This window comes from Drosophila obscura, unplaced genomic scaffold (genome assembly GCF_018151105.1).
Source record: "Drosophila obscura isolate BZ-5 IFL unplaced genomic scaffold, ASM1815110v1 contig_165, whole genome shotgun sequence".
NCBI lineage: Eukaryota > Metazoa > Arthropoda > Insecta > Diptera > Drosophilidae > Drosophila > Drosophila obscura.
The window spans coordinates 69,184-94,380 of NW_024542752.1; the positions used below are offsets into that span (position 1 = coordinate 69,184).

The 25,197-nt window shown below is 44.9% G+C and overlaps 2 protein-coding genes and 1 long non-coding RNA gene across 3 annotated transcripts in view; 1 reads left to right on the plus strand and 2 right to left on the minus strand.

The window, feature by feature from the left end:
• Nucleotides 1-12,495, minus strand: part of LOC121403886 (serine/arginine repetitive matrix protein 1-like) — a 62,894-nt gene extending 50,399 nt beyond the window's left edge. The window contains 1 exon segment of the mRNA XM_041591971.1: nt 12,312-12,495. The gene's annotated coding sequence lies outside the window, so the exon portion shown is untranslated.
• Nucleotides 2,857-4,191, minus strand: LOC111081856. The gene is made up of 2 exons (XM_041591972.1): nt 4,021-4,191; nt 2,857-3,946 (listed from the first exon to the last, which is right to left on the minus strand). The coding sequence occupies exons 1-2, from the start codon at nt 4,189-4,191 to the stop codon at nt 2,903-2,905; spliced, it is 1,215 nt and encodes a 404-aa protein (XP_041447906.1). The 3' UTR covers nt 2,857-2,902.
• A 9,635-nt stretch (nt 12,496-22,130) lies between the features above and the next one.
• Nucleotides 22,131-22,753, plus strand: LOC111070116. Its single transcript, XR_002607319.2, has 3 exons — nt 22,131-22,322; nt 22,471-22,500; nt 22,714-22,753. It is a non-coding gene; the product is annotated as an uncharacterized LOC111070116 (long non-coding RNA).
• Nucleotides 22,754-25,197: the final 2,444 nt, after the last annotated feature.

A 25,197-nucleotide genomic window follows, 5' to 3' on the forward strand; every position in this document is an offset into this window, starting at 1 on the left:
TGGGGGCGTGAAATGCGAGCAGGCAAGATGGAAGCGTAAAAAACAGTAGGATGCGGAGCAGGGATAAAAGCAGCACAGTGCATAATGGGTTGTAATAGTATAAGGCAATAAAATAGAACCTAAATATAGAAAATTGAGTTGATTATCGAATTACCAAAGGCTGCCGATCGATTAATAGCATTTTTCGATTAATATAAATTATCGAATCAATTTACGAAGCTCCAATCCATGGGTAACTAAGTGAATTTTGATATTAAATTGGTGAATTTCCCTTCGAATCTGCATGTTCCATCACCGCAGCTCAGTAAGCCACTTCTTTGGTTCAGGCGAGAGCCCTGTACCCTGCTCTTCTTCTCCTCCTCCTCTCTGACCCCACACACAGTTCGAAGTAGCTGCTGCTGGAGCTGAGCGGCCTGGGCATTAGGACCATTAGCCAGCAGAATCGGTTGCCATTTCAAGCCATTCAAAAGCAAAGGGGCAGCACGGCCAGCCAGAGAGAAAAGAGTTCAGTTGAGGCTTTAAGTGGCACATACACACACACATACACACGCACACCACTTGTACACAGCCAGAAAGACGGCAAAGAAGGCAATGAATTCTGGCTGAATAAGCGTGGCAACAGCCCTTGGCCCAATAAAAAAATCAAAAGGAATAAGTTGTTAATATTTTTTCGATTTGTTTTTCGCATTTTCTATATTTTTTTTGTGTGTGCTGCCTAAGCTGCCAATAATGGCACACACAGATACACACACACACACACCACAGACAGACACACACACAGTCACACAATTGGCTCCATGGCTGAGTGCCTGGATACAGTGTCATGGCTCTGCCTCTGCCTGTGCCTCGGCCGCTGTTCCTCCTGTTGCCCTCTCTTTTTTCTCTGGTTTTTGCCTGGCTTATACGCTTGGTTGCCTTGCCACACACACACACACCCACGCACACACACACACATACACATCGATACATGGACGCAGTCACAGACTCGCACATATGCCGCTTACCTGTCAATGTTTGCATTAAAATTTGCCTTTCGTGTGACAGCCCCACAGGTGGAACTTGCAGGGGGTGTTAGGGGAACACGGCAACAAGGATCAGGCGCAGTCGGGGTGGGGGTATTTTACACACACAAAACACCCACATACACTGGCAGCATCGCTTTTTGGACATACCCATGCGAAGGGTATTACAATATGCCCCACCACATTCAGTCTTCATCTGTCAGTTTCTGCTGCTTTGGCCAATGTTCTGGCTAATATCGGATCTTCTTTATCTGCAGAATTTATGGGACTGCTGTACAAATCATTTCTGATACGCCGAACCAGAACAAAAGTGTATACAAAATTAATACAAAAATTATTTGTAATAAAACCAATACCCAGCAATCGCCGAAGAAAATAAGTTTGTATTTTTTGGTGATTCTCTCCTGCCAAGACATCGGAAAGCTGCCACATTAAAGGGTATATAAATCTTCTCGACTCATCGCCTTTGGTTCTTTTTCTGTGTGTCTCGCTTCTGAGCGACGGGTACTGGTGGGGCAGTCAGTCAGATACGACGCGGTACCCAGTCAGGGTGGCCCAGATGCCTGTTTTTCCGTTGACGCGATTTTCAACATGAATTGAAGCGAATTGAATCAGCGGGGGGTACGGGCAGTGATCCACCGTGCCACCAAGAACCGTTCCCTTTTCAGTCACTGGCAAGGCTTTGCCCCCCTGAGTTCTGCCCCTGCTATGGGTTCGATAAAGTGACGCAATTCGTGTGGGGTGGGGGGCCTCAGAAAGTGCGTCCCTCTGTCACTTGTGTGTTGACCTTTTAATTAGCGCCCAAAACTTCCTTTTCAGCCACAGGCACAGGCTCAGCATACACACACACAGAAACATTCCTGTACCAAAGAGCCAAAAGTTTCATAATTCCGTGAGGAAAACGAGAACGAGACCGAGACCGAGACCTGTCATCGCATTGCGATTTCGTATTCAACCTCAGAATGTGCCGCACTTGCCACAATGAAAATAATCACTTTGTGCCGCAGACAAACTTCTGGCAAATTCAAATCAATTCTGTCAAAGACAGACCACACACAGACACACACACAGAGGCTCCTGCAACACCCAGAGGAATTGATGGGAATTAGGACATTGGACTGGCCGGGAAATGGTCCTGAGCTCAGTCTGAATCAGCAATAATCTTAAGCGTTTCTTAAACGTTCTTAAACGTTTCGGAATGAATATGAAAGCAGACATCCAAAACTTTGTCTGACTTGAAAAAAAACGTAGTTAAAAAACAGTAGTTTAATTAAAAAAAGAAATAAATAAAAAATATTTTTCCCCGCTCCTTCCTTTTGGGGGGCCCCCCCCCCCCCCCCCCCCCCCCCCCCCCCCCCCCCCCCCCCCTTTTTTTGGTCTTCTCCCTTCCCCCCCCCCCCCCCCCCTTTCCCCCCCCCCCCAAATAAAATAAAACCAATAACATTGGTTTGATCTATTTGAAATTGCACAATGAATATTGTGCAAATGCCGTCGGCTTTCGACTTCGAATTTCGTTGCTGCCGTATTATGAACTTTGTCAATAAATTCCTATTTTTCAGTGAATTTTTATTTTGTCATATGGGCGATTAGAAAACTACGATGCTGCCTGGAGGACTAGAGATTCTATGTCATCACCGATATATGGACTCGCACTAAATGGCTAAAAATCCTTGAAAGACCGTACGGACTCAATACGATAAGTATTATCGTAGAGAGACGGGTTTGTTGGGCTGTGTTGGGCAGAGCACAGAGCTTGCACATACGCTCTCGGCTTACTTCAAATTCTCTTGTACATCAAAAAATCAAAACACAAAAAATACGTGACGGTAAATAGCTGTTGGTTCCAGTAAGCGGCAGTTATTATTTATTATAGATATAAATCAACATAAAACAACTGCAGCATTATTGGCGAAGTGGTCCTGCTGCGCATCGGCGACCAACTCGTCCCCATGCGATGGCGGCCCGTCTCCCTTCCACAGCTCCTGCAAGCCACCGATGTACTGTTCAATGTCGTTGGCTTTGAAATTTAGTTGTACGCCAGAAACTCCTAGCACGAGCTGGTGGTACGGGCACTGGTGATGGTAGACGTACTTGCGCGGATAGGTCACTGGCAAACGATGCTCTTTCATGTGATCCAAATAGCTGTCATAGTCGCCAAGGAAAGCATCAGCCGTGGCTACGTAGGACAAGGCAGCGGTAATGATCGTTTCGGTTTTGGGATCCGTGTAGAAGGCGAGCAGCATGGGGTCGGCCGAGAAGAGGTGATCCTTGTCCGGGTGCGTAAAACCGTCGCGCAGTGTCCACAGAAAGGCAATCGGCATGAGACTGAATCGAACGCAGTCCATTAGGCGGCCCAGATGCTGCACCCTTTCGTGGCGCGCCAGGTTCATCCAGCGCAGCACCAGGAAGAAGACCTCTATTTCGGAGTTGACGCCGATGGAGTCGCGCTTGAGTAGGTTTTCCAGGTCGTCAACTGATAGCTCGGTGAAGTATTCGCTCCCCACGAGCGCTAGGAAGTAATTGCGAATCCTTCCGCTCATCGCATTGCACACATCCTGCAGATCCGGGTATGGCTTTGCCTGCCGAAACACCATAAAGGCAGCCTTCTCGCGCAGACTATCGGCGTTCAGCACCGCCCAGCATATGGGTTCAAGCAGGTCAATCTTCAGGTACTTGGCTACCTGGAGTGTATAGACCACGTCCGCAGTGCTGGGCAGCTTCTGGAAGCGCAACCATTCGTAGGCGCACTCGAACCCTCTGGCCGGCACCTGACTTGGCAAAAAGTTGAACTTGTTGGCACGCCAATCGCGGCTTGCAAACCACACCGAATAGCACTTGAGCAGCCTTGGTATGCAGTAGAACCGACTATCCTCGATGTTCACCTGCAAAGTGGCCCCCGCGTTGTCCCTCACCTGTTGCCTCACCTGTGCGGCAATGTTCCAACGTACATGGGAGTTTCCTCCAGGGGCAAGAAGTCGAAGAGCGAGCGCAGGGGCACCGTCTGCTCTCCCAAGCCCGAATACTCGTCGGGAGAGATCAACCAGCAGCGAGCTGGTGCTTCATCCTTTTCCATGGTTCCAGCAAGAGGCTTCTGTTCCCCCAAGGCCGAACTGGTAGACGGCATCTCCGCTACGGTGTTCTGGTCGTTGCCAGTCGAGCTTTTTTCCATTATGTTAAGTATTCCGGATATATTTGAAAGACTTTAATCAGAAAGGGAACAGTCAGGACTGGAACTTCTGACGTATTTCGGGGTGGGGACTGTTTTATATTTTTTTCAAATACATTTTTTTGTTTGCCGGCTCTCACATTCAAGGCCTTCTACGAGTGTCACCACACGGGTATAAACGAAGAGTCGCGTCCCCAGCAGCGACTCACACGTTCCTTCTCGTTTCCACAGTATTTCAGCCATCAATTAACTAAATTAAATTAAAGCATAAATTGTGGTGTAGGACGGCAGAAAAATCACTTGCCCGCTCGCGTAGTTTGTAAATTAAATTCTCGCTAATGCGAATATTTGCATTTACACAGGCGTGTGGAATACATGAGTTTAATATTGGTTTCAATACCGAAAAACATACATATTAGTTTTGGGTCGTAAAACTATTTGCAATTCGCTTCTTTGACACATTTTTGTGGATTTTATGCTGTTCTGTTCATACACTGATATGGCTGCACAATGCACGCGTGTGTGTGTGCACTTTGTGGGTTTGGGAAATTGATGGATACAAAAAATGTGAACTACAGTTTCAGTTTCTGCTTCTGTTTCTGTTTTTGCTGTCACTGTCAGTGGTGCTGCCTGGCTGACTGCCTGCCCTGCTGCCTGGCTTCTGGTATTTGCATAACATTTCCATGCGATGGCAAAAGTTGTGACAGCAATATGAAGGGTGCAGCAAGAGGTCTTAGGGTCTGGTATGGTCTGGTCTGGTCTGGGGTCAAATGCCAACGATAACGAGAAATAAAGTGGTCTGCTCCCTGTCCTCATATCTGTCCTCCCCGGGCCAGGCATTGTGACAGCCAACCAACAGGCAACAGGCAGCAGCAATTGCCACAGGAGATACTTGTAGTTGTACTCGTTCTGACAAAACGGCTGCTGCCACAGCAAATCACATCAAATAAAATGAAACCAAATACACAGAAGCCCCCCAGCTACACCGACCCGACCAATGAACGAAATGCTCTGTTGTAGAGAGTTTACACTTCCCTTTTGGAATTTCAAATGGAGAATAGGCAGCTCAAGAGTATGTCAGAGGAATTAATTGATCTCCTACGCACGGAGCAGAGGGACAGCTAACCGGGCATGGCCTTTTCTCTCTCTCTCTCTCTGGATGGGTACTGACAATGGCATCTATTTTTCCTCTTCCCCCATTAAATTGGCTTCAAAATTGGCGAACTACCGAGCGCCAGGAGAGACAACGTTAACGGTAAAAAGAAAAACACGCCTGCAAAAATGTTTGAAATCAAAATATTTTGTCACAAGAGTCGAGGCCGCTGCTGGACGGCATGGAAAATATGTCCACGATGGATGGCATGTGGCGCGGACCGAGTGGAGTTGACTCTGTCCTGCCAATCCTCCCATCACCATCCCACACCGTTGCATGCCACAAATTCATATTAAAGAAAAATGTGTAGGTAGCATCGATTTACCCAGACCAGCCAGTGAAACGACTCCGCGCGGAACGGCTGCCAGAGTGCTCCGCTGACAATGAAATACTTTACATATTTCAGTGGAAACTCTCCAGGGGGACAGCGGGGACAGTGGCAGTCCAAAAATTGCATTAACAAAATATCGAAAATATTTTAGCTATGAACATTTTATATGTGTATATATACAGCTGCCACTGTGCCCTATACTGTGGCATTTAACATCCATCCCACATATGTTTGTCCAGCGCTGTGCGCTGTCCGTTGTCCAATGTCCAATGTACGCTCCCCCGTTGTTCATTGTCCGTTGTCCAGATTGAAATCGAAGCAGTATCCGACGACCTCCCGTGATTCGCATGCAACCCATTTGATTGGAATTCCAGCTGATTCTGATTTCTGATTTTGCCATTGGATCGGTCAGCATGGATCCTATTCATGAATTGACATGCGCCAATCCAATTCCCCGCACACATGCACTGAGAGAAACTGAGTGTGAAAGTTGCAAAGGCTTGCAAAAATATTCGATGAAGGCTTGCAAATATTCCAAAGGAATGTAATTTATTTTGATTTTATGCAGCGGTTTTTTGTTTGTTAGCTTAGTGCATTTTTTATTTATTATTCAAAGTAATGCATGGGTGCCCCATTAATTTGTGGACAGGTGCAGTTATCGTTGGCTGATGCCAGCCCGTATTTGCACACACACACATAAAATGGAATTGAATTCGTCCTCTGACATGTGACCCTGTTGCTGCCTGCCTGCCGCTCCCTGCCTGCCTGCTCCTGCCGCTGCTCCTGCCGCTGCTGCTCTTGCTCATGTCGCAGCTGTTTTGAACTCCATTTTGTAATTATCTCAAGTGCCAACCACAGCGAAGGCAACACAACTAAATTACCATTCAAACATCAGCCATCCACAGCCACACAAGGATACACACGATACACACACACGAACACGAACACAACACACAAAAACAAACACAAACATAAGCATAAACACAATGGCACCCACACGGATACTAATGCAATATTGTCACAAACTTGCATAGCGTCTGTGCCTGGGGCAAGGCTGGGGCTGCTCCATTCTGAATGGAACCCATGTGGTAATGGATGTGCCTCATCAGCAGGCTACAACCATGCCACGACCATGGGGGTGGATGGATTCGCTGGATTTGTTGGATTTCCATGTCACCTTCACTTTCACTTCTCTCTCTCTCTCTCCCAGTCTCTGTCTCTCTGGGTCAGTTATATATTCTGAGGGTGTCCATGGGAACTTTTTTTGAACTGTTTTAAAGTTGCGAGATACATACTCGTATTTGATGTAGGAGTAGGAATATATCGCTGGCAGGCATTGCCCAACTTGGACTGAAACTTGATTTGTAATTAGCCTGGGCGAGAGGCCAGTCGCTAAGTGTCGACTGCCATCGCTGCTGGGCGGCACTGCTTATATTAAGCGGCCATTGACGCTGACCTTGCAGGGGGCCAGAGCTCAGAGTAGGCCGTAGTGGGTCTGGGGGGCTGTGGCTGTGGCTGCGACTGCGGCTGCTGTGGCTGCTGCGGCTGAGGCCGCGTGTGCTGGCTGCATGGGTATTGTGAAGGAAGTGTGACGTGTGTGCGAGGGCCTTTACAATTCCTGACATGCATTCAACTTGGAAATTCTATGGCGCACACTTGAATAAACCATTTGTGCGGAGGTGCAGCAGTGGTTGGGTCAGGGGCAGGGGCAGGGCATGTGGCACCTGTAACATGCCTTTTGGCGCTTGGTCTTTGTGTTGAGGTTGCAGCCAGTTCGACTCTCGAATTGTGTTAATTTCTGTGGTTGTGGTGTTGGTTGGGGGATTGCCCAAAGTACACACAAACACACACGCACATACACCCACATATCTGCATGGCTTCCCAAATCTTTCGTGCTGCCATCTGCAATCTGCTGGAGCATGACAACCGTACACCCACACTGTAATGTAATAACTTTACATATGAGCAGCACACACACACTCCTCTCCCATGTTCGAGAACACTCGGCCCGGCGTTTCCCTTGGCGTTTATTTTCAGCATCAAATCGATTGAGTTCTAACGCTTGAGTGCATTTTTAAAGCTTGTTTTGTGCGATGGTGCGGAGTTGCGGGGGTGGGTTGCCGCTGCCGTTGCCCCATTTATTTATACCCAGCCACCTGCTCAGCCCTGGAATACCCGTGGAAGGGGGTCGTAGTTTTTTGGGGCTCGTCCCGAGATCAGCTATCAATATTTTTCGAATCGAAGCTCAAAGGAAGCTCAGAACTAAACGGTACTGCAAGTGTCGGCTATCGATTGATCGGTTATCGGCATCGACCATTGAATCGAACATATTTTAGGGATATTTAATACAGAAATACCCTGCGCTGAGGCTTAGTAATTTTATTATTTAATTATATTGGATAATGCAAATAAATCCAAGAATGCGAGCATGTGTGTGTGTGCAAATAATAGTAATCTAATCTAATAACATAACTTATCTATCTCAATTTCAGTGTGAGCTGTGCGCCTCTGCTGTTTGTTCGATGTGACAAAAAAGCACCTGAACAGTGGCCAGTGACTGCCAGCTGCAGACTGCAACACAGGCAACACAAAAAACAAAACAAAAAATGCTGGAATTCAGTTGCTGGAATTGGCGAACCGCAAGAGCGCAAAGATGAAACCGGACTGCATACAAAGTCAGTTCCAACTAAGCCACAATTAACAATAATTTTTGTTGTCATTCATTTATTTTGCACTGGCTTGCTGCTTGCTGCTTCTGTTGAAAAACCACAACATTGCATGGCAAACACAGATGCACACACGTCCACAAAAATACACTTTGACATGCAGTGTGGCGGCAAGCAGTGCAAGCAGTGGGGCCTGGCTGTCTGGCTGGCTGGCTGGCTAAGCTAAGCGCATCAGGAAGCCATAATAAAGTCCATGACAATGATGGAGGCGACATGACGACATCACGACATAAAGCATATGTGGGCCAGCATCATCCAGAAACTAAGAGTACTAAGGACTGCGGACTAAGGACTTTCCTGTGGACTATGGTCTGAAGGAAGCTGTTGTTTAGGTTGTGCATACAAATACCAAAGCAGAAGCAGAACTGTACATATATGTATACATATGTATGTGTGTGCCCGCCTTGGAAAGAGTTTTACTGCCCGTCTAGCGGCAAGAATAAGAGAGATAGAGAGAGAGAGAGAGAAACTCTCATGCCTGACTTCGATTCCGGCTGGTGCTCCGGCTCCTGCTAACGACATTCGCCTCAATTTGGTGAATTAAGTCTTAAAGCGTAATTGAGTGAACATTTTCATTGAACCATAAGTGTAGTGTAGCCCTACGTACGAGTATAGGTGCAACGTATCCCCGTATACCCGTATCCGTATCCCTTAGAGGGGTCGGTGGGGTTTTGTTGTGCGCTGGCAAAACGAAACAATATCTGTGCGAGCATCGGGTATAGCACGCATCGCCAGAGCGGAAGGAAGGGACTGTGTAAATCAACTTGTCGCGTCCGTTCTTGTCCCTCGTGCCCGTCACCGTCCCTTCAACGGGCATTGCTTTTCTGTTCCCACTGTCGCTCGGAAGCTCTACCATGTGCCGGAAATGTGACAGCCATTGATCAGTTTGTGTGTGCGCTGGAGTGTCTAAGCCATTCTGTTGGAGTGTCTTGCCACTTATCGATGGAAGTTAACAAGCAAACAGGGAAAGTGAAAGGACTGTCAGCGTCCCTGCTTGACTGGAGGAGGCCCCCGAAAAGATATTCCAACTGCTGTCCGAACAAAGCAATGCTAAGTGCAGAGGGGGCTTCCCCACTGCCGAACGCCTGGGGCTGGCTGGGGCAACAATTTCCCATCCAGCATTACGGTTCATGCATGCGAATTGCAAATGTGTGCACATGCCCCCAAAGGCGGCTCCGCTCCCCGGACGGTTGGACGCTCGTTGTCTCCGGCAAGTATCGACTGGGCTGGCCAGGCATGGTCACCGAAATGCAAATTTACTCGCATGCTGGATTTCGGAGATGTGGCAAAGTACGATGGCGAGTGCGAGTGCGCCAGTAAATTCCCCAATGTCTCGCCAACTCACGTACGGCACAAGCAACAGTTATCCGTAAGCTTGGAGCAGTACAGCACTGGGCTGAGGCCGGCACGGCGGCCCCACACACCCCCATGCTTTGTCGCACGCTCCTTTGCACATTTGCAGCTAAATCACGTACTCGGTAAATGTGCTACTAATGAGCGTAAGAGGATGCACGGCAAGGACAAAGGCAAGGCGAGCGGGCTCTGCCGGGTTTGGAGTTTTGGGTTTGTGTTCTGGTTCTGGTTCGGGCCAGCGGCATCAGCAGCCAGCAGTCAGCGGCCAGGAGCCGGCATCAAGCAGACTAATGCCTCTGATTTTACAAATGATTGTCGAATTAAGCAGGCCCTCCCTACCTCCCTTCCTCACGCTATGCCAAACACCCCGTGCGAAACTGTACCCATGAGCATGAGCACACACGCACAATCACAGTCGATTCAATCATTTTGAGCGTGTAGGCTCCTCTCTGTGTTAACAGTTTCTAAAAATAGCTGCTCATTTTATTGGGATATGCTCTGGGTGTCGCTGTTTTCCGTTAAGCAACCAGAGCGAGGGGGTGTTCTCTCCCCCCAACTCACCACCCACAAAGTTTTCAACAATGGCGCAGCCCAAAAGTGGGCAACGGGAATATTCGACATATAGAATCGTTTGGCAGGTTACCCACAGTCCCGCCCGTCCATTTGTGCAAATTACAGTGTGTACACAAAGTACACAGCCCACTGCAGGTGATATCAGTTAATGAGAGTTGAAGAAATCCCCAAATTATTCAGAGAGTACCAAGAACACCAGCAACTCGATCATCGAATGGGTTAACTGGTCGAAAAATAATTCAGTCAATTAGACTTCATTTTCGATTGAGAAAAAATGATTAAATTTACTTAAATGCAGATTTTTTGTACAATAATATAATACGAAATAGTTATTTTGTCTAAGTGCAATGCCCACATATGTGTAATAATAAGCTTTCTTAATGTGTGTAGCTACTGTACTGGCAGTGCACTCTGCGACGCACTCTCCCAGTCCCAGTGCTGCACTGCTGTCAATTGCCCGGCGACAACTTATCGCAACTTGAACTTGAATTAGAATTTGAACTGTTCGATTGGGTACTTACCTGTGCAGATGGAACATTGAAAAGCGCACAGCAGACGCCAAGCAGCAAGGGAAACTCAACTTCATAAACAATTCTGAACTATTGGTTGTATGGGTGGCGAGGGGGATGAGGGGTTTTCGTTTCCGATTTGTTGCTGACTTTTTAACTATTCCAAAGCCAAAGTGAACACAAAAGTCAAAAGGACAGCAAAACTTGCAAGTGAAAACTATGGAAAACCCAATGAAAAATGGCCACACAGACACTCTGCTCTGTAAAGGAAGTTTTTATCAGTTGAGACTTAACCTGACGTTGGGAGATATTTTTCCATCACCTCAAACTTCCATCCATACGAATTGTTTTCTCGATAAAAATAAATTTCGAGATAATTATTTGCAAGTTGTATATTTTTGTTGTTCTTCATCCAATATTAAAGAATGCAAAGTTTTTCGATAATTTTTTTTGTAAATATTACAACAAAATTACAGCTACGTTTTGGCTGGCATTTTAAATGAATTTAATTAAGCGAATTCTCTGGGCTCCTTTGAACGGTAGCCAACATACTTTCAGTGATTTTTTGTTTTTTGTTGCTATTTTTTTGTTTCGCATAGTCGCTGAAAATTGGGTGGTGGGAAAAATGGCTTGAAAATTGAAGTTTTCTTTGGTCTCAAGTGAAGAAACAACCACTAGGGTAATCTAGTTTTATGTAATGGGCATACTTAAGGGGAGTAAATATTAATGAAAAGTTGTTTTATTTGTCTTTTGATAAAAGTGTACGAGACGCTGTGCAATCTCTTTCATCAATCGGACATCAAACACTGTTGGGGATTCGGGCGGAAATAATTCTGGTAATGTATCTTGGCTAATTGAAAATGTTTAAGTTTCTTTCAGTTTGCTGATGTCTGACCTTTGCTGGCGATGGCGTTGTCTCTGTTTCTTGTTCAAAAGCGAATTTCTGCTTTAGTCATTTGCTGGAATTGGTTTTACAGGGGCTTCCCGGCTGGTCTGGATGCCGAATCAGATAATTGAATCATAGTAATATTGCTAGTGTGTCTGTGCATGTGCACGGGGATTTGTGGCAGAGCTATAACAATATAGCAATTTCGTTGCTATTTTAAATTAATATCAAATGGACAGATTGGTCAGCGCACGTCCTGGACACGAGCGAGAGATTTTGATTGAGTGCAAATGCATTATATCGAATTTGCATAACAATTGGAGTTTAATTGGGGACCCGTTTCCACTGACCACTACTTGCAACATTAATTGCCACGAACAATTGCCGGATTTCGAACTCCATGCGGTTGGTTGGTGGGGTCAGCCAGGACACCAAAACAATTTGTTAAACTAATTTCCATTTTATGGCAAAACCAGCGTGAAAAATATATATAATAAATATGTGTGTGTAAATGCATAAATAATATAATAGAATTATAATCTAAGTGCAAAAATAATTACAATATTATAATCAAGTAGCAATAAATACTCACATTTTTTGCTTCCTTGGAATCGTGGACTCTCTCGTTAGTTTCGTTTTATGTTAGTACTTTGCATGCCGATTTCTTCAGTGGAATATCGGCTCGATATCTTTAGTTGATATGTCTTATATATTCTTAGATTTTCTTAGTGTCTGATATATTTTTTTGTTTGTATGTATATTTGAAGAGGATTCAACAACGTTGAGTGTAGAGTGTACGAATAATTTTAATTGCTGGGCATAACATTTATACAATGATCTATGTCTGGGTGTATATATATAAATATATTGTATCTGGTGTATACAGCTACATCTTTGTGTATGTTTTGTGAATGTTTCAGGGCTCTGGTTGGTGGTTGTACTTTAGTTTCTTCTGTTTTCAGGTATGTTGAGTAATCGTTGGGTTGTGTTTTTTGTTGAACTATTGCAATTATTGAAGCACCACGACAAACAACAACAACAAAAAAAAAAACGAAAAACTTTTACTGTTGATCACTTGACACTTGTGGGTTAAACACTTTCAAAAAAATATACTCGAAGAAGGCTGACTTGTTGCACGCTCAGCATGTGTGGCACACGGCTGTGGAAAATGGCGATTGGCAATTGGCGATGGGCGATTGGCGATGGATATTGGCCAGGGGATATGGGAGCGGGTATGGGCCGGAAATGGGTGCGGGGGGAGGTTGGCGTTTCTCCTCCTCGACTGCTCTTCTCCTGCTCTTTTGGGCTCTGCTCGTCCTTCTTCCTTCTGGTCTGGCCGCCACTGCCGACTGTTGCGCCTGTTCCAACTGCCGTTGTTCTGTTTCTGTCCTGTTGCTGGTGTTCTCTTCCGTTTTCTGTTTTCTGTTTCCTGTTGCTGTTGCGTGCCACACAACCTTCGGGCTTGGATGTTGAACAGCATCTGTTGCTCAGCTCCTTGGCCAACTGACGAGGCAGCCTCGTGTCACCTCTTCGGCTGCGCTGCGCTGCTCTGCTCTGCTTTGCTCTGCTTTGCTTTGCTCTGCCGTGCACTCGTCCTCGTCCTCGTTCGTCCCCGAAACAACAAGTGGAAAGTGTGTAACTGTAACAACTAGCATGACGACGTGACGACGACGACGCCGACGCCAACAGCGGCAGAGTGGCAGCAACATGTAGGAAGCAACAGCAGCAGCAACAGCGACAACAGCAACAGGCTTATGTACGGCCAGGTGATTCCACGGGGTAGCAATATATGTACGCATGTATGTATGTATGTATGTATGTATATACAATACATATACATGTACCGTAATAATTTTCGGGGCTTGTGTGTTCGCGCGTTGGCGTTCGGTCGGTCGTTTAGGGGAAGGCATTCGCATTCCTCAGCACTCGCTGGCGGACATGGCTGAGAAGGGGCAGCACTGCCTTTGATGTTGCTGCTGTTGCATGTACTCGCTGGTCGTTTGGTTGTTGCTGCTGCTGCTGCTACTGCTACTGCTGCCGAGATGCTGCAGCAGATGTTATATCCTGCTTGTCTAGCCAATGATAAGCCATCGCGAAACTGAATGGATTTTCATAATGAGCGTGGAGGTGGAGACAGACCCCAGCTCCCTCCCTCCTACACCATAATCCACTGCCCCCCACTAATTAAGTGGAATCAAATGTTTTGCCTGCGCGTGTACCAGATTAATAGACATTTGAATAGAATCTTTTCAGTCAAAAGAAGGCCATCAAATGCAAAATGCTGGAGGCAAATTATCTCACAAGAGAAGCTTTCTGGGTATTAAGTGCATCTGCATGAATTCTACCAGATGAATTAATTCCATGAACTCTTTTCTGCTGGTTTTATTGTATGCATATTAACGAGCTGCCTCAACCTTTTCAAAGCATTATTATTGTCTTATTAAATATACCCGTATACGGTGATATGCTTATCGAAAGATTCCCGATTTTGGTCTAGATAATTACAATAGTTATATTTAAAGTTCGAAAACATAACATACGCAAATGTATAGCCAAGTTTTAGGCGTTATACAAGTTTGTTTAAATTATTCTACATTTTTCTAAATTTTTCTAAATTTTTAAATCATTTGTTTCTAAGTTAACCAACATTTAGATACATACAAAATTGTTCTCCCACAAAAACTTGGATTCCCTTTTACGAATTTGAAGTTCTTCGATTATTTATGTTCAAATTTACGCAGCAGTACATACATACATATGTACATACACAAATGTATATTACTACGAACAGGCGAATATTAACACTAATAAGCAGGGATCATTATAAATTAAATACATATATAACAAAAATACATAAATATATAAAATAACACAATACAAAATTTCGTTTAACTTAACTAGGGATAATCTTCGGTTATAATAATTATTTTTATAATTAAACTCAAAAATAAAAGTCAAATTTAAGAAACCAACAAAAAAAACCATTGGGAGCTGAGAAATAATTGATACATATCCTTACTAATTAATCCAGGACAAAGAACACAGTAAACCAGTTTAAGATGAAAAATACAAGAAAATTTATATATTTTGTTGTTTAAAAATTTGTGTTAAAAGTCCTATTTGAAATGCCTGAGCACACCCATTTTAGGACACGAATTTTTTTATTATACCCGTACTCAAAAAAGAGTTAAGGGGTATATTAGATTTGTGGTAAAAGTGCATCAATAGCATCAATAGCCGAGTCGATAGAGCCATGTCTGTCTGTCCGTCTGTCCGTCTTGTTTGACGCCTGGATCTCAGAGACTATAAAAGCTTGAGGAACCAAATTTTGTTTCCAGACTCATGTGATATCCCACTGCTACAAGTGTATTTCAAAATTTCGCCCCGCCCCCTTCCGCCCACACAAAGGACGTAAATCTGTGGCAGGCACAATCGCAGTATCGTAGAGAATGCCCATACCTACCAGACTGCCGAATCTGAATCAGATCGGATCATAATTATAGCCAGAATGAAGAAATTAATTTTCAGTTGCTTCCCCTGCCCCCTCCCGCAAACAACAACATAACTCATTTTCCTTCTAGCTCGCACACTCTGCTGCGTTCAGTGCGCGAGCAACCCCTAGCGAAGGAGATGTAGAATCTAATTGGAACATGTACAATCTACATGTTAGATGTAGAATATACATTGTATATGTAGATGTAGATAGCAGATGTAGCAAAAAAATGTAAAACGTAAATTTTTTTTTTTTTCCAAAATTCTAAAAAATCATAAGCCCAAAAATGTATATACTGACTGAGTACGGGTATAAGTAGAGTCGCGTCCCCAGAAGCGACTCACACGTTCCTTCTCGTTTTTTCTAAAATTCTAAAAAATCATAAGCTCAAAAATGTATATACTGACTGAGTACGGGTATAAATAGAGTCGCGTCCCCAGAAGCGACTCACAAGCTCCTTCTCGTTTTGGTATGGAACTTATGAGAGAAGACCCCAATTAGTAAAGATATGAATACATTTTTTGTCGACTTCCTTTAATCTTGCTGGTAATAAGAAACAAAATATTAACATTAATGCTTTGATGACAGTGAAAAGGGGAGTCATTTCTGGCGGGGTATATATGCCAAAGAGCTCAATGAATAGACATATGTGCATAGTGCACTGTTGCAGTATGTATTTGCACATAGTATGTTTGCGTGGACATGGCCGTGGCCATGAACATGTCCTTTTATGGTCATTCAAATATGGACAATCGTGCATGCATCTCACCTGCAAGGTTGGGCAGGCCCACTGATTAATGTGTGAGTGAAGAGCGCCGGCATAGTCCGGCCATTGCATCTATCTAAACGGCAGCCATATACATACACACACTCGTATATTGTGCATAGGAGTCGTGTGTTCTGCCCCCCAATAAGAAGCCTAATTTGACGGTCTGAAGGCCTGATAAGTCAAGCCGAGGCCACCCCCGTGACGTGTATTCGGACACAGAGTCCTGCCATTGGCCAAAGTCGAGTCCAAAGCCTGGCCTTCGATTCGGATGCGAGATATTCGTATCTATATATATTAGCTATGACGGGCGGTGGGGGATGTTCGACAAGGCTTGTCATTTATTTCCGATTTGAAATTGCCTGCTGCAGGCGTTCGTGGCAGCGCGCTATCCGAATGCAATCCCCCTTCTCCCCACCACACAACATCATTCGCCATTTGTGAGGCGAAGGGAGGGCGAAAGCTCTGCCGGTGCAAGTGCAACGCCTACGCCATCGGCTTACCTGTTGGGTATTAGCGCCGACTCTGGCGCTGGCGCTGTCGCTGGCATCGTTGTTGTCACGTGCGCTGGCGCTGTTCGTACGCGGCGTATGCGCAATATTCACTTGCCAACAGGTGAGCCGAGGGCACGAGGCGCCTCTCTTTCACTCTGCCCATCCATCTGTGGCCGTCCCGCTCGCACCCAAGGCACATTCAGCGCATGCCCCAGTCGGCAAGGCGTCTAGCGTTGGCGGAGAAGCGTCGTCTCCGACGGGATTGGTCCGCCGCACTCAGCGTTTCGTGTCGCGTGGGTGGCCCGGCCCTGGTTGGCCGCCATGGGGTGCGTGGGGAAGTGCCCTCAAGCTTGCTCAGGCCCCAGCTGCAATTTGCTCCTCGGCTCCTGAATATTTATTTAATTATCCATTTGAAAAGCCCTATGCGCAAATCAGGCCGAACCTCCAGTGAACCTTCAGTGCTGCAGCGCAGCAGGTTGCTTGAATCCCCACACGATTTACTGCAAGTTTTTCCATCCTCTAATACAGTTTTTCCATATCATTCAAATGGGAAATAATCCCTGCATAACCCTTCGTTCGTCCTGAGCCAATTAGGAGGCGATTGACTCCTTCACAGAACAAATTCCCAGCTGCGTTCAATTGCCGGTACCGGTACGCTGCCTCTAACACTTGATTCCAATACACAGCAGATGCTCCCAGCTACCAGCATATTGGATGCCATGGCAATGCTTGGGAGCCATATCTGTACCGTAGCTGGACGCTTTTTAATAACTTTCATTCCTGCTTTCGACGGTGGCCATCCGATGCTGTGCCCCGTTTGACCTGTTACCATGGCAAGAGCACATAAAGTTTAACATAATACCAGCTCATGCTCATCCGTACACACATTTGTGCACTCGGCAGGGGGGGAGGGGGTTAGTGGGGATGGGAAACCAATGCCAAAAGTCATAAGTTACCTGAGGGGCAGAAGGCGATTGGCGACGGGTACGTATACGTTACATTTGTACGAATCCGAACCGTTGCACGCAATATTGTCGTGTATCGTCGTACGGGCAAGTGCCACCAGCTGCCATTCCTTTTAATTAAGCATCCTCAAATTGTAGCTACTAATTGAGCAGTCGACTTTAGTGGAGAAGAATTCGCTGCAGTTGTAGTAGCGAAATACAGCAATAAAATTCCTGCCAAATAGTTTCATATAAATTGTGAAGGTGAGTCCTTGGTTCAAATTTACTAGCTATTAAATAGAATACAACAGCAGAAAAAGTCTATGCGCAAATTAAAAAAGAAAATAAAAGAAACTTTAGCATACAGTGGAAAGAGTTTTTGAAAAATTAGTTCTAAAGTTTCTGTTGAGCTACTGAGCTTCTTCAGTAGCGTTGTATGGATACTATTAAAAAGGCGATGATTGTTCAATATATATATTCACAGTTTATTGTGGTGAAGTAAATAAGCGATACAGAGTCGAAAGGATAGTTAGCTGGATTCAAGACGGGGTCAGATTGAAGACGCGGGGGTCGGTTCAAGACGGTGTCGGATTGAATAGCTCGATTCCAAGACGATGCGCAGTGATTGCAAGATCAAGACTAATTCAAAGGGCAGGCGGGCCGAATTGCCTGTGCCCTAATGCGAGCGAGAGAGCGACAGATCGAGAGAGTGATAGCGAAAGGCGATAGAAAGAAAGGTGTGGGATGAAGAGGCGAAAGAGAACGGCTGCATAGGCTGCTGCCGTGAGGGAGCATGAATGCGTGCATGAGTTTGTAGGTAAATGACAATTTAGTACAGTGGGCAGTGTAAATAACGAACAATAATAAGGATTTACTCTACTGCTGCACCACTGGCTATAATCTACGCATTTGGCCACTATTTGGCTGCGTAACCAAACATACTCCCCCCGTTGAAGATCACGGGTCTTTAACATCCTTCTTTGGCAGCCACATTTCCTTTGTTGATCCAGGTGAAGTCTTTAGTATAGCCACTCCGGAAACCATGCCTGACTCGACGAAGAGGTCCAATACTCGTGCGAGGGGGCACTTTAGACTGGTTAACTGAAAATAACACAGGAGAACGTGGATCTGATGCGCGAGACTGGAGACACCTCTCCTGCAATTATCCATCCTAGCCTGGTTTCCTGAAGACGTGGCAGACCAGCTCCCAATTGGATTTGGCCAATGCAGAGAAGCTCAAAGAACAGTCCCGCTCCAATAAGAATGTCCACAGGTTGAGACTTGTAGAACTTGGGATCCGCTAACTGTGTGTTGCAGGGAATGTTCCAGCTGTTTAGGTCGATATTGCAGTTAGGTTGACTGGACGTAATGGTGGGAGCAACTACTGCCGAAATGGTCGTGGCATAACTTGATGTGCGTGATTCCAGGTTGATATCTACGCAGCATCCTTCCGATGTGGCACGCGACTCGCCGAGACCAGACACCAAAACATCCGACACTTTCCTTTGAAGCTGCAACTGCTGAGCCAGGCGAGAAGTAATGAGATGCACCTGCGATCCAGAATCAAGCAAGGCACGGCATGGAATGAGTGTACCAGAGCGATTCCTTACGCTGATTATGGCAGTGGCAAGAAGAACGATGTCCTGCCTGTGACTCTGGGCCAAAAGCGATGTGGCTGACGCTGTTGCAGTATGTACAACGCCAGAGGGTCCCGCGGGCAATTGCGGAGCTGATGTAGAATGTGACAGTGATGGCAGAATGGATTGAGAACCGAAAGACGGGGACTCGAAGTGAAGTAGAGTGTGATGTCTGGCACCACATATTCGGCAGGATCGAGAATGACATGCACCCTGCGTGTGGCCTGCTCGGAGACAGTTGGTGCACAGTGACAGCTTCTTAGTTTCCTGAAGCCGAAGTTGAGCGGAAAGATTCCCAAATTGTGAACACGCATAAATGGAGTGTCCTGGATCACCGCAGAATGTACAGACCTTGGAGCTGGTTGCGATTAGACAGTGTTTCCGACTGCTCTGGGTGTACATATCATTTGCGTGCTCTTGGGTTTCCAACCTCTGGCATCTCTGCTCCAGAAACGTGGCGAATTGCTGGCTGGAGGTATGCTATCCAACGACGAGCATTCCTCCCACTTGGTTTGTGTGGCGCTGTCCACCTTCTGTAGTAGGCTGTGTATTAGGATGCAGTCAGCAATCTGCTCCTTTGTCCCCATACTTTGTAACGCTCGCAGATTGGCATTAACTGTATCCGAAAGGGACCGTAGTTGGGAAACAGATGAGGCCTCGACACGCTGCAAGCTAGAATGTCTGTGACATGTGCCTGAAAGATGAGACGCTTGTTATTAAATCGTTTGCTGAGTAAATCTAGAGCAATAGGATAGCTGGCGTGGCTAAATTCCAGCGACGAGATCGTGTCCAGCGCTGGTCCCTTTAGGCATGATCGTAAATGCTGCAGCTTCTCGACATTCGTAAGGTCGGGTCCTTATCTATATGGAGGAGAACATGCCCCAAAACGAGGAATACTGAGCGTAGCCCCCCACCGAACTCAGGTAGCTTCAACTCCGGCAGGCGTGGCCGACTTTGCACGACGACCGTAGTTGGGGCCTCTCCTACATGGTCCGCCCGCATTGTTGAACATGGTAGCATTGTGGGCTGCCGCTTGTTTAACTCTCGCTTCATGCGAATCTCCAGCATGACCACGCACTCGTCAAACTCATCCCTCAAGGGACTACCGATCTCATCGAGATCAATCTTCTCCAGGGCATTATGGTGCTCGTTGAATGAAGCTACAAGATCCGCTAGCAGCTTCAGCCTCACGTTCAGCTCCTCCTCACTGAGCTCGCCAATCCTCTCCTTGCCGACGGCCGTTTCGATTCTCCGTGCCGCCCCCTAGCATGGATTGCACCTTGCGCTTGTAGAATGCAGCTTCCGAATCAACGAACAATGGTGAGGGGGGAAGATCGAAGGGGTGCTATTAGAAGCCATCGTGTATGTTCAATAGAAAAGCTGGGCTTAGAGTCACTGAGAGAGTGTAGAGGTTAACAGCCGGTGAATAACCTCGAACAGTTTTACACGAACTGTACAATCGATCGCAGCGTTTAAAAACACACAGTCTTGCAGTTTTACAGAGCAGCAGCGAGAGCTAACAGTTTGAAACGCACTGCACTTGTGCATCCGACAACAACAAAGGCATGCACACTGAGAGCACGAAACCGAAACGAAACAACAGCAAGCAAGCAGACCGCAAAGCAGATGACGCGAGAACCGTTTCTGTTGCTTGTGCACAAACGATGAACCGAAACACCGTGGTTCAAAGCGAATTTATCCAACGAAAATGTTTTTTGTGATACAATTTAAAGAGTTTATGTTTATATCACGTCGGGGTCACCAAATGTTGAGCTACTGAGCTTCTTCAGTAGCGTTGTATTGCGATACTATTAAAAAGGCGATGATTGTTCAATATATATATTCACAGTTTATTGTGGTGAAGTAAATAAGCGATACAGAGTCGAAAGGATAGTTAGCTGGATTCAAGACGGGGTCAGATTGAAGACGCGGGGGTCGGTTCAAGACGGTGTCGGATTGAATAGCTCGATTCCAAGACGATGCGCAGTGATTGCAAGATCAAGACTAATTCAAAGGGCAGGCGGGCCGAATTGCCTGTGCCCTAATGCGAGCGAGAGAGCGACAGATCGAGAGAGTGATAGCGAAAGGCGATAGAAAGAAGGTGTGGGATGAAGAGGCGAAAGAGAACGGCTGCATAGGCTGCTGCCGTGAGGGAGCATGAATGCGTGCATGAGTTTGTAGGTAAATGACAATTTAGTACAGTGGGCAGTGTAAATAACGAACAATAATAAGGATTTACTCTACTGCTGCACCACTGGCTATAATCTACGCATTTGGCCACTATTTGGCTGCGTAACCAAACAGTTTCTTTTGCTTGCTTTTTACAATTTTAAATGTTCTCTTTTGGTTTTTAGTTCTCTATACAGTGCGAAACTTTAAGCTTTTCGTTATACAAAATATATATACTCGTATTGTGGTTGCATATCCATTGCTAAATATTATTTGTGCTCGTATCATCGTACTTCAATGCGTACTCTGTGTGTGTGTGTGTGTGTGTGTGTGTGTGTACACCAATTAGTCACTGCACACCACCCAGTCGGACCTTGTAGAAGTGGTTGCAACATAGTACTGGTTCTTCACTACTTCCCTGGCAGGCTTAGTGGAACCGATTCCACAAAGAATGGTTCTATCATGCATATTTTGCACAGAAAAATATGGAATGAAACCCAAACCGATTCCCGATCGTTCGTTTCACGAAGCGGCCTATGCATTCTCCATGCATCTAATAGAAGCGAGAAATTCACGCATCGAAAACGTTCGCGGACAGACGATTTTTATACATGAATTTCTTGCTTCTATTAGAATGCATAGAGAATGCAGAGGCCGCTTCGTGAAAAAACGAACGATCGGGATTCGGTTCGGCATTAACTTCGTCTCTTCCCCTTACCGAGCGTAGAATTGTCATCGAAAACATTCTTTATGCCTTCTAATAGAAGCGAGAAGTTCATGTTTCTCTGCCTTCTAATAGAAGCGAGAAGTTCACGCATCGAAAACGTTCGCAGGTAGACGTTTTCGATGCGTGACTTTCTCACTTCTATTAGAAGGCATAAAGAATGTTTTTGAAGACCAATTCGTACCCTCGGTAAAGCGGTAGGACAACAAAAAAATAACAAAAGGGAACATGCAAGAACGCACGCGGTTTTTTCTCGACTTCTTTTATTTCATCACTTGCGTTTTGAAGTCGGTGAAAATTGTGCGTTTATCTGTGCCCTCTGCCAACAATTGTGAAAAAGTGAAACTTAAGTGCCTAAAACCGTTTATTTTACCACGTAAGTATTGGCAGATTGTTGTGGCAGTTCGGCCTGCACCCTAAGAATATTAAAATAAACAATAAATAATGCATAATATACATATTTCTCTTTGAACATGTACATGCACATGAACATAACCTCAACGATGGAATGCGATATACATAAGTTCTTCAAACTAAGGAGAACTAAACGCACTGTAAGTATTAATAGTGGTGTAAATATATGTTGATACAAGTAGAGAGATGTTTCAATGTTCACGATGTTCATGCAGTGAAATTTATTTAGGGTGGACCTTGTTCGGATTTTTAATGAACTGATTAGGGTGGACATAAACATTAAAAAATTGTATTTGAAATTAATAAAATTTTGCCAAAATTAATAAAACAATAACAAATTTCTTTTTGATAAGGACGGCATTCTCCAAAGGAAAGAATCGCATTTACTCGGTCTCCTCCTTGCAAGGAAACATGCAGACACCGACAGGAACGACGGCAACAACATCCCGAGAAAAACAACAACTACAACCACGACAAGGATTTCCTCATAGACGACGACGGCAATTATTTAATTTTTTTTTTTTTAATTTTATTATAATTAATTTTCTTTTATTTTTTTTTTCATTTCTTTTTTATCTTTTTTCAGTTTTATTTTTTTCTTAAATTTGTTTTCGTTTTTTTTTATTTTTTCTTATTTTTATTATTTTTTGTATTATATTTTAGTAAAAGAAAATATTAAATAAATCAAATTCGAAAAAATGTATAGTTTTTGTATTAATGGGTTAATCTTGCGTTCTTTTAGAACGCTCTTTCATGCATGCATGCATGCATGCTGCATACCTTCTCAAGGAACGGTTCTTGATACATTCCAGGGATGTGATAAGGAATGATTGCATTGGAACAGTTCCAGAACGGTTCTTAATAGGTTCCTATGGAACGATTCTCGATGCATGCCAAATATGTGTTCTGTAATGCTTCTTTCGGAAAGTACAACTGGAAGCGAAACCCGAGCGTTTCACGAAGTTGAAATTACAACAACCACCAGTTCCCAATGCGTTCTAAAGGAACGGTTCCTACCTACTTCCAAATGTACCGGTGCTGGCGTGTTTCACCCTGTGTAATTTGGAAACCAAAACGTCATGTATAAATCACTGGTGCTTGCAGGAAAAAGAACCGCTCTAGAAGTGCTTCTTGGAAGGTATAAAGTCCGACTGGGCATTCCACACACTCACACAGCTACAGATACACACACACACACACACTTGGGAATATCGTACTTACTTACCACCGAATGGCACCAGATGCAGATGTAATTCATTTTTCAACTTTCGACTCGCACAAAAAAAGGAGAAGCGAAAACACATTTCTGTTTTTCACAAATTGTGAGCAAAAAGGTAATAAAAAAAGAAAAACAAATGTTTTTATTTGCGGTACGTGCGAGTGTAACGGATTAAATGCGGTGCAGGTGCAGATGCGGAGGGCAGCAGAAGTGGAGTGGTTCGTCTGTTATGTTGCAAAAATATGATGCGAAATGCATTGCATTTGCATTGCATGCGAAAACCAACAATTTGCCAGCGGGCAAAAACAGCGAAAAGTTTCATACAAATTACAAACAAATTCCACTCTTGCCAAAGGTCTTGGGGTATACTCGGCACAGGACGTGCGCTGTGGGGATCTTTTCAAGGCACACGCATGGAAATGGATACGACCCTCCGACAGCTGGCACTAAGGGGTACCGTGGGGGTGCAAAAAACGAATCAATTGCAGGGCAAAGATTGTGTTGGCCCATAAATGAAGCACTGAATTTATTTGATCAAAGCAAATCGGTGGAGCTTTAGCCTAAAGACTGGTTTAAGCTCGCTTGATGGACGGGTTGGGTTCAAAAGTCCGCATAGGAGTGGCAACTACTCGAGAGTCCATAGGTGGGGAGCCATGGAACCCGCACTAGACCATACCATAGTCGATGCCGTGTTTTGGGTCTTTTCCTACATCGGGAAAGTTTTCCCCTGCTGTCACAAATATAATGATATGACCCTGGATCATCTTAGACTTCCCCTTTGGGAGTCGCATCCAAATTGTGGACTAACTCCTAGTGCGAAGCCCCAAGCATCTATAAGTACAACAAGTAAAAGTATTTTGCGTTGAAATATTATTTCAATTTGGCCGAAATTTATGAGCTGGCTGACACATTCTAATTACAATATTCGACCACGTCTCTGATGAAATGAAATTTTCCAAGTTCCACTGGCATTTGCAATTTAATTAAAATTTGCATCAAAAATGTGTCTCCGTTCATGCGCGGAATTTTGAAGCTCATTAACAATATGTCATTTATTTTATGTTTTTTGTTATTAATTAATGGCGTATTCTCTCGGATTGCACTCGCTGAAGTATTACTGATTGCCTCTGACATGCATGGGCATAATTTTTTCAACTTTCTGTACATTTGCATATCCCTCCCAATCACATTAAATACATTCTGTCTGTGTGCGTCGGGCATGGAATCCACAGTTAAACTTTTGGCAATTTATATTTGGACGGCTCTAAAAGTAATTAGAGAACGATGAAGTGGAGCCCGGGCTGATGGATAATTAAAAGGTGAGTCCATGCCCGAAATGGCAAAGCCTAAAGTATTTTGAGGGGCCCCCAAGTATACACTAACCATCGACTTGCCATGGCAGACCTTTTTTTACTCTTTTCAAAAGAGAGAAGAGAAAACTTTTCAGGCAACCCACTGGCCATATTTGGTTTGCTATGAACCTTGCGGGAATATTAGCTATTAGTTGCAGCAAAAAATTAGGAAGCAAAAACTGATACCTTAATCAATCAGAATCAGAGGGCATAGCGAATTCGGTTCTGGGCATGACATCAGATCAAACGGGCACAACATCGTGTGT

Excerpts from the sequence above, each read along its gene's own strand:
- LOC111081856 (XM_041591972.1), bottom strand. The coding sequence starts at position 4,191 with ATGGAAAAAAGCTCGACTGGCAACGACCAGAACACCGTAGCGGAGATG. Across the intron at positions 3,947-4,020 it reads CGGGCTTGGGAGAGCAGACG|GTGAGGCAACAGGTGAGGGA; the intron begins GTGCCCCTGCGC and ends ATTGCCGCACAG.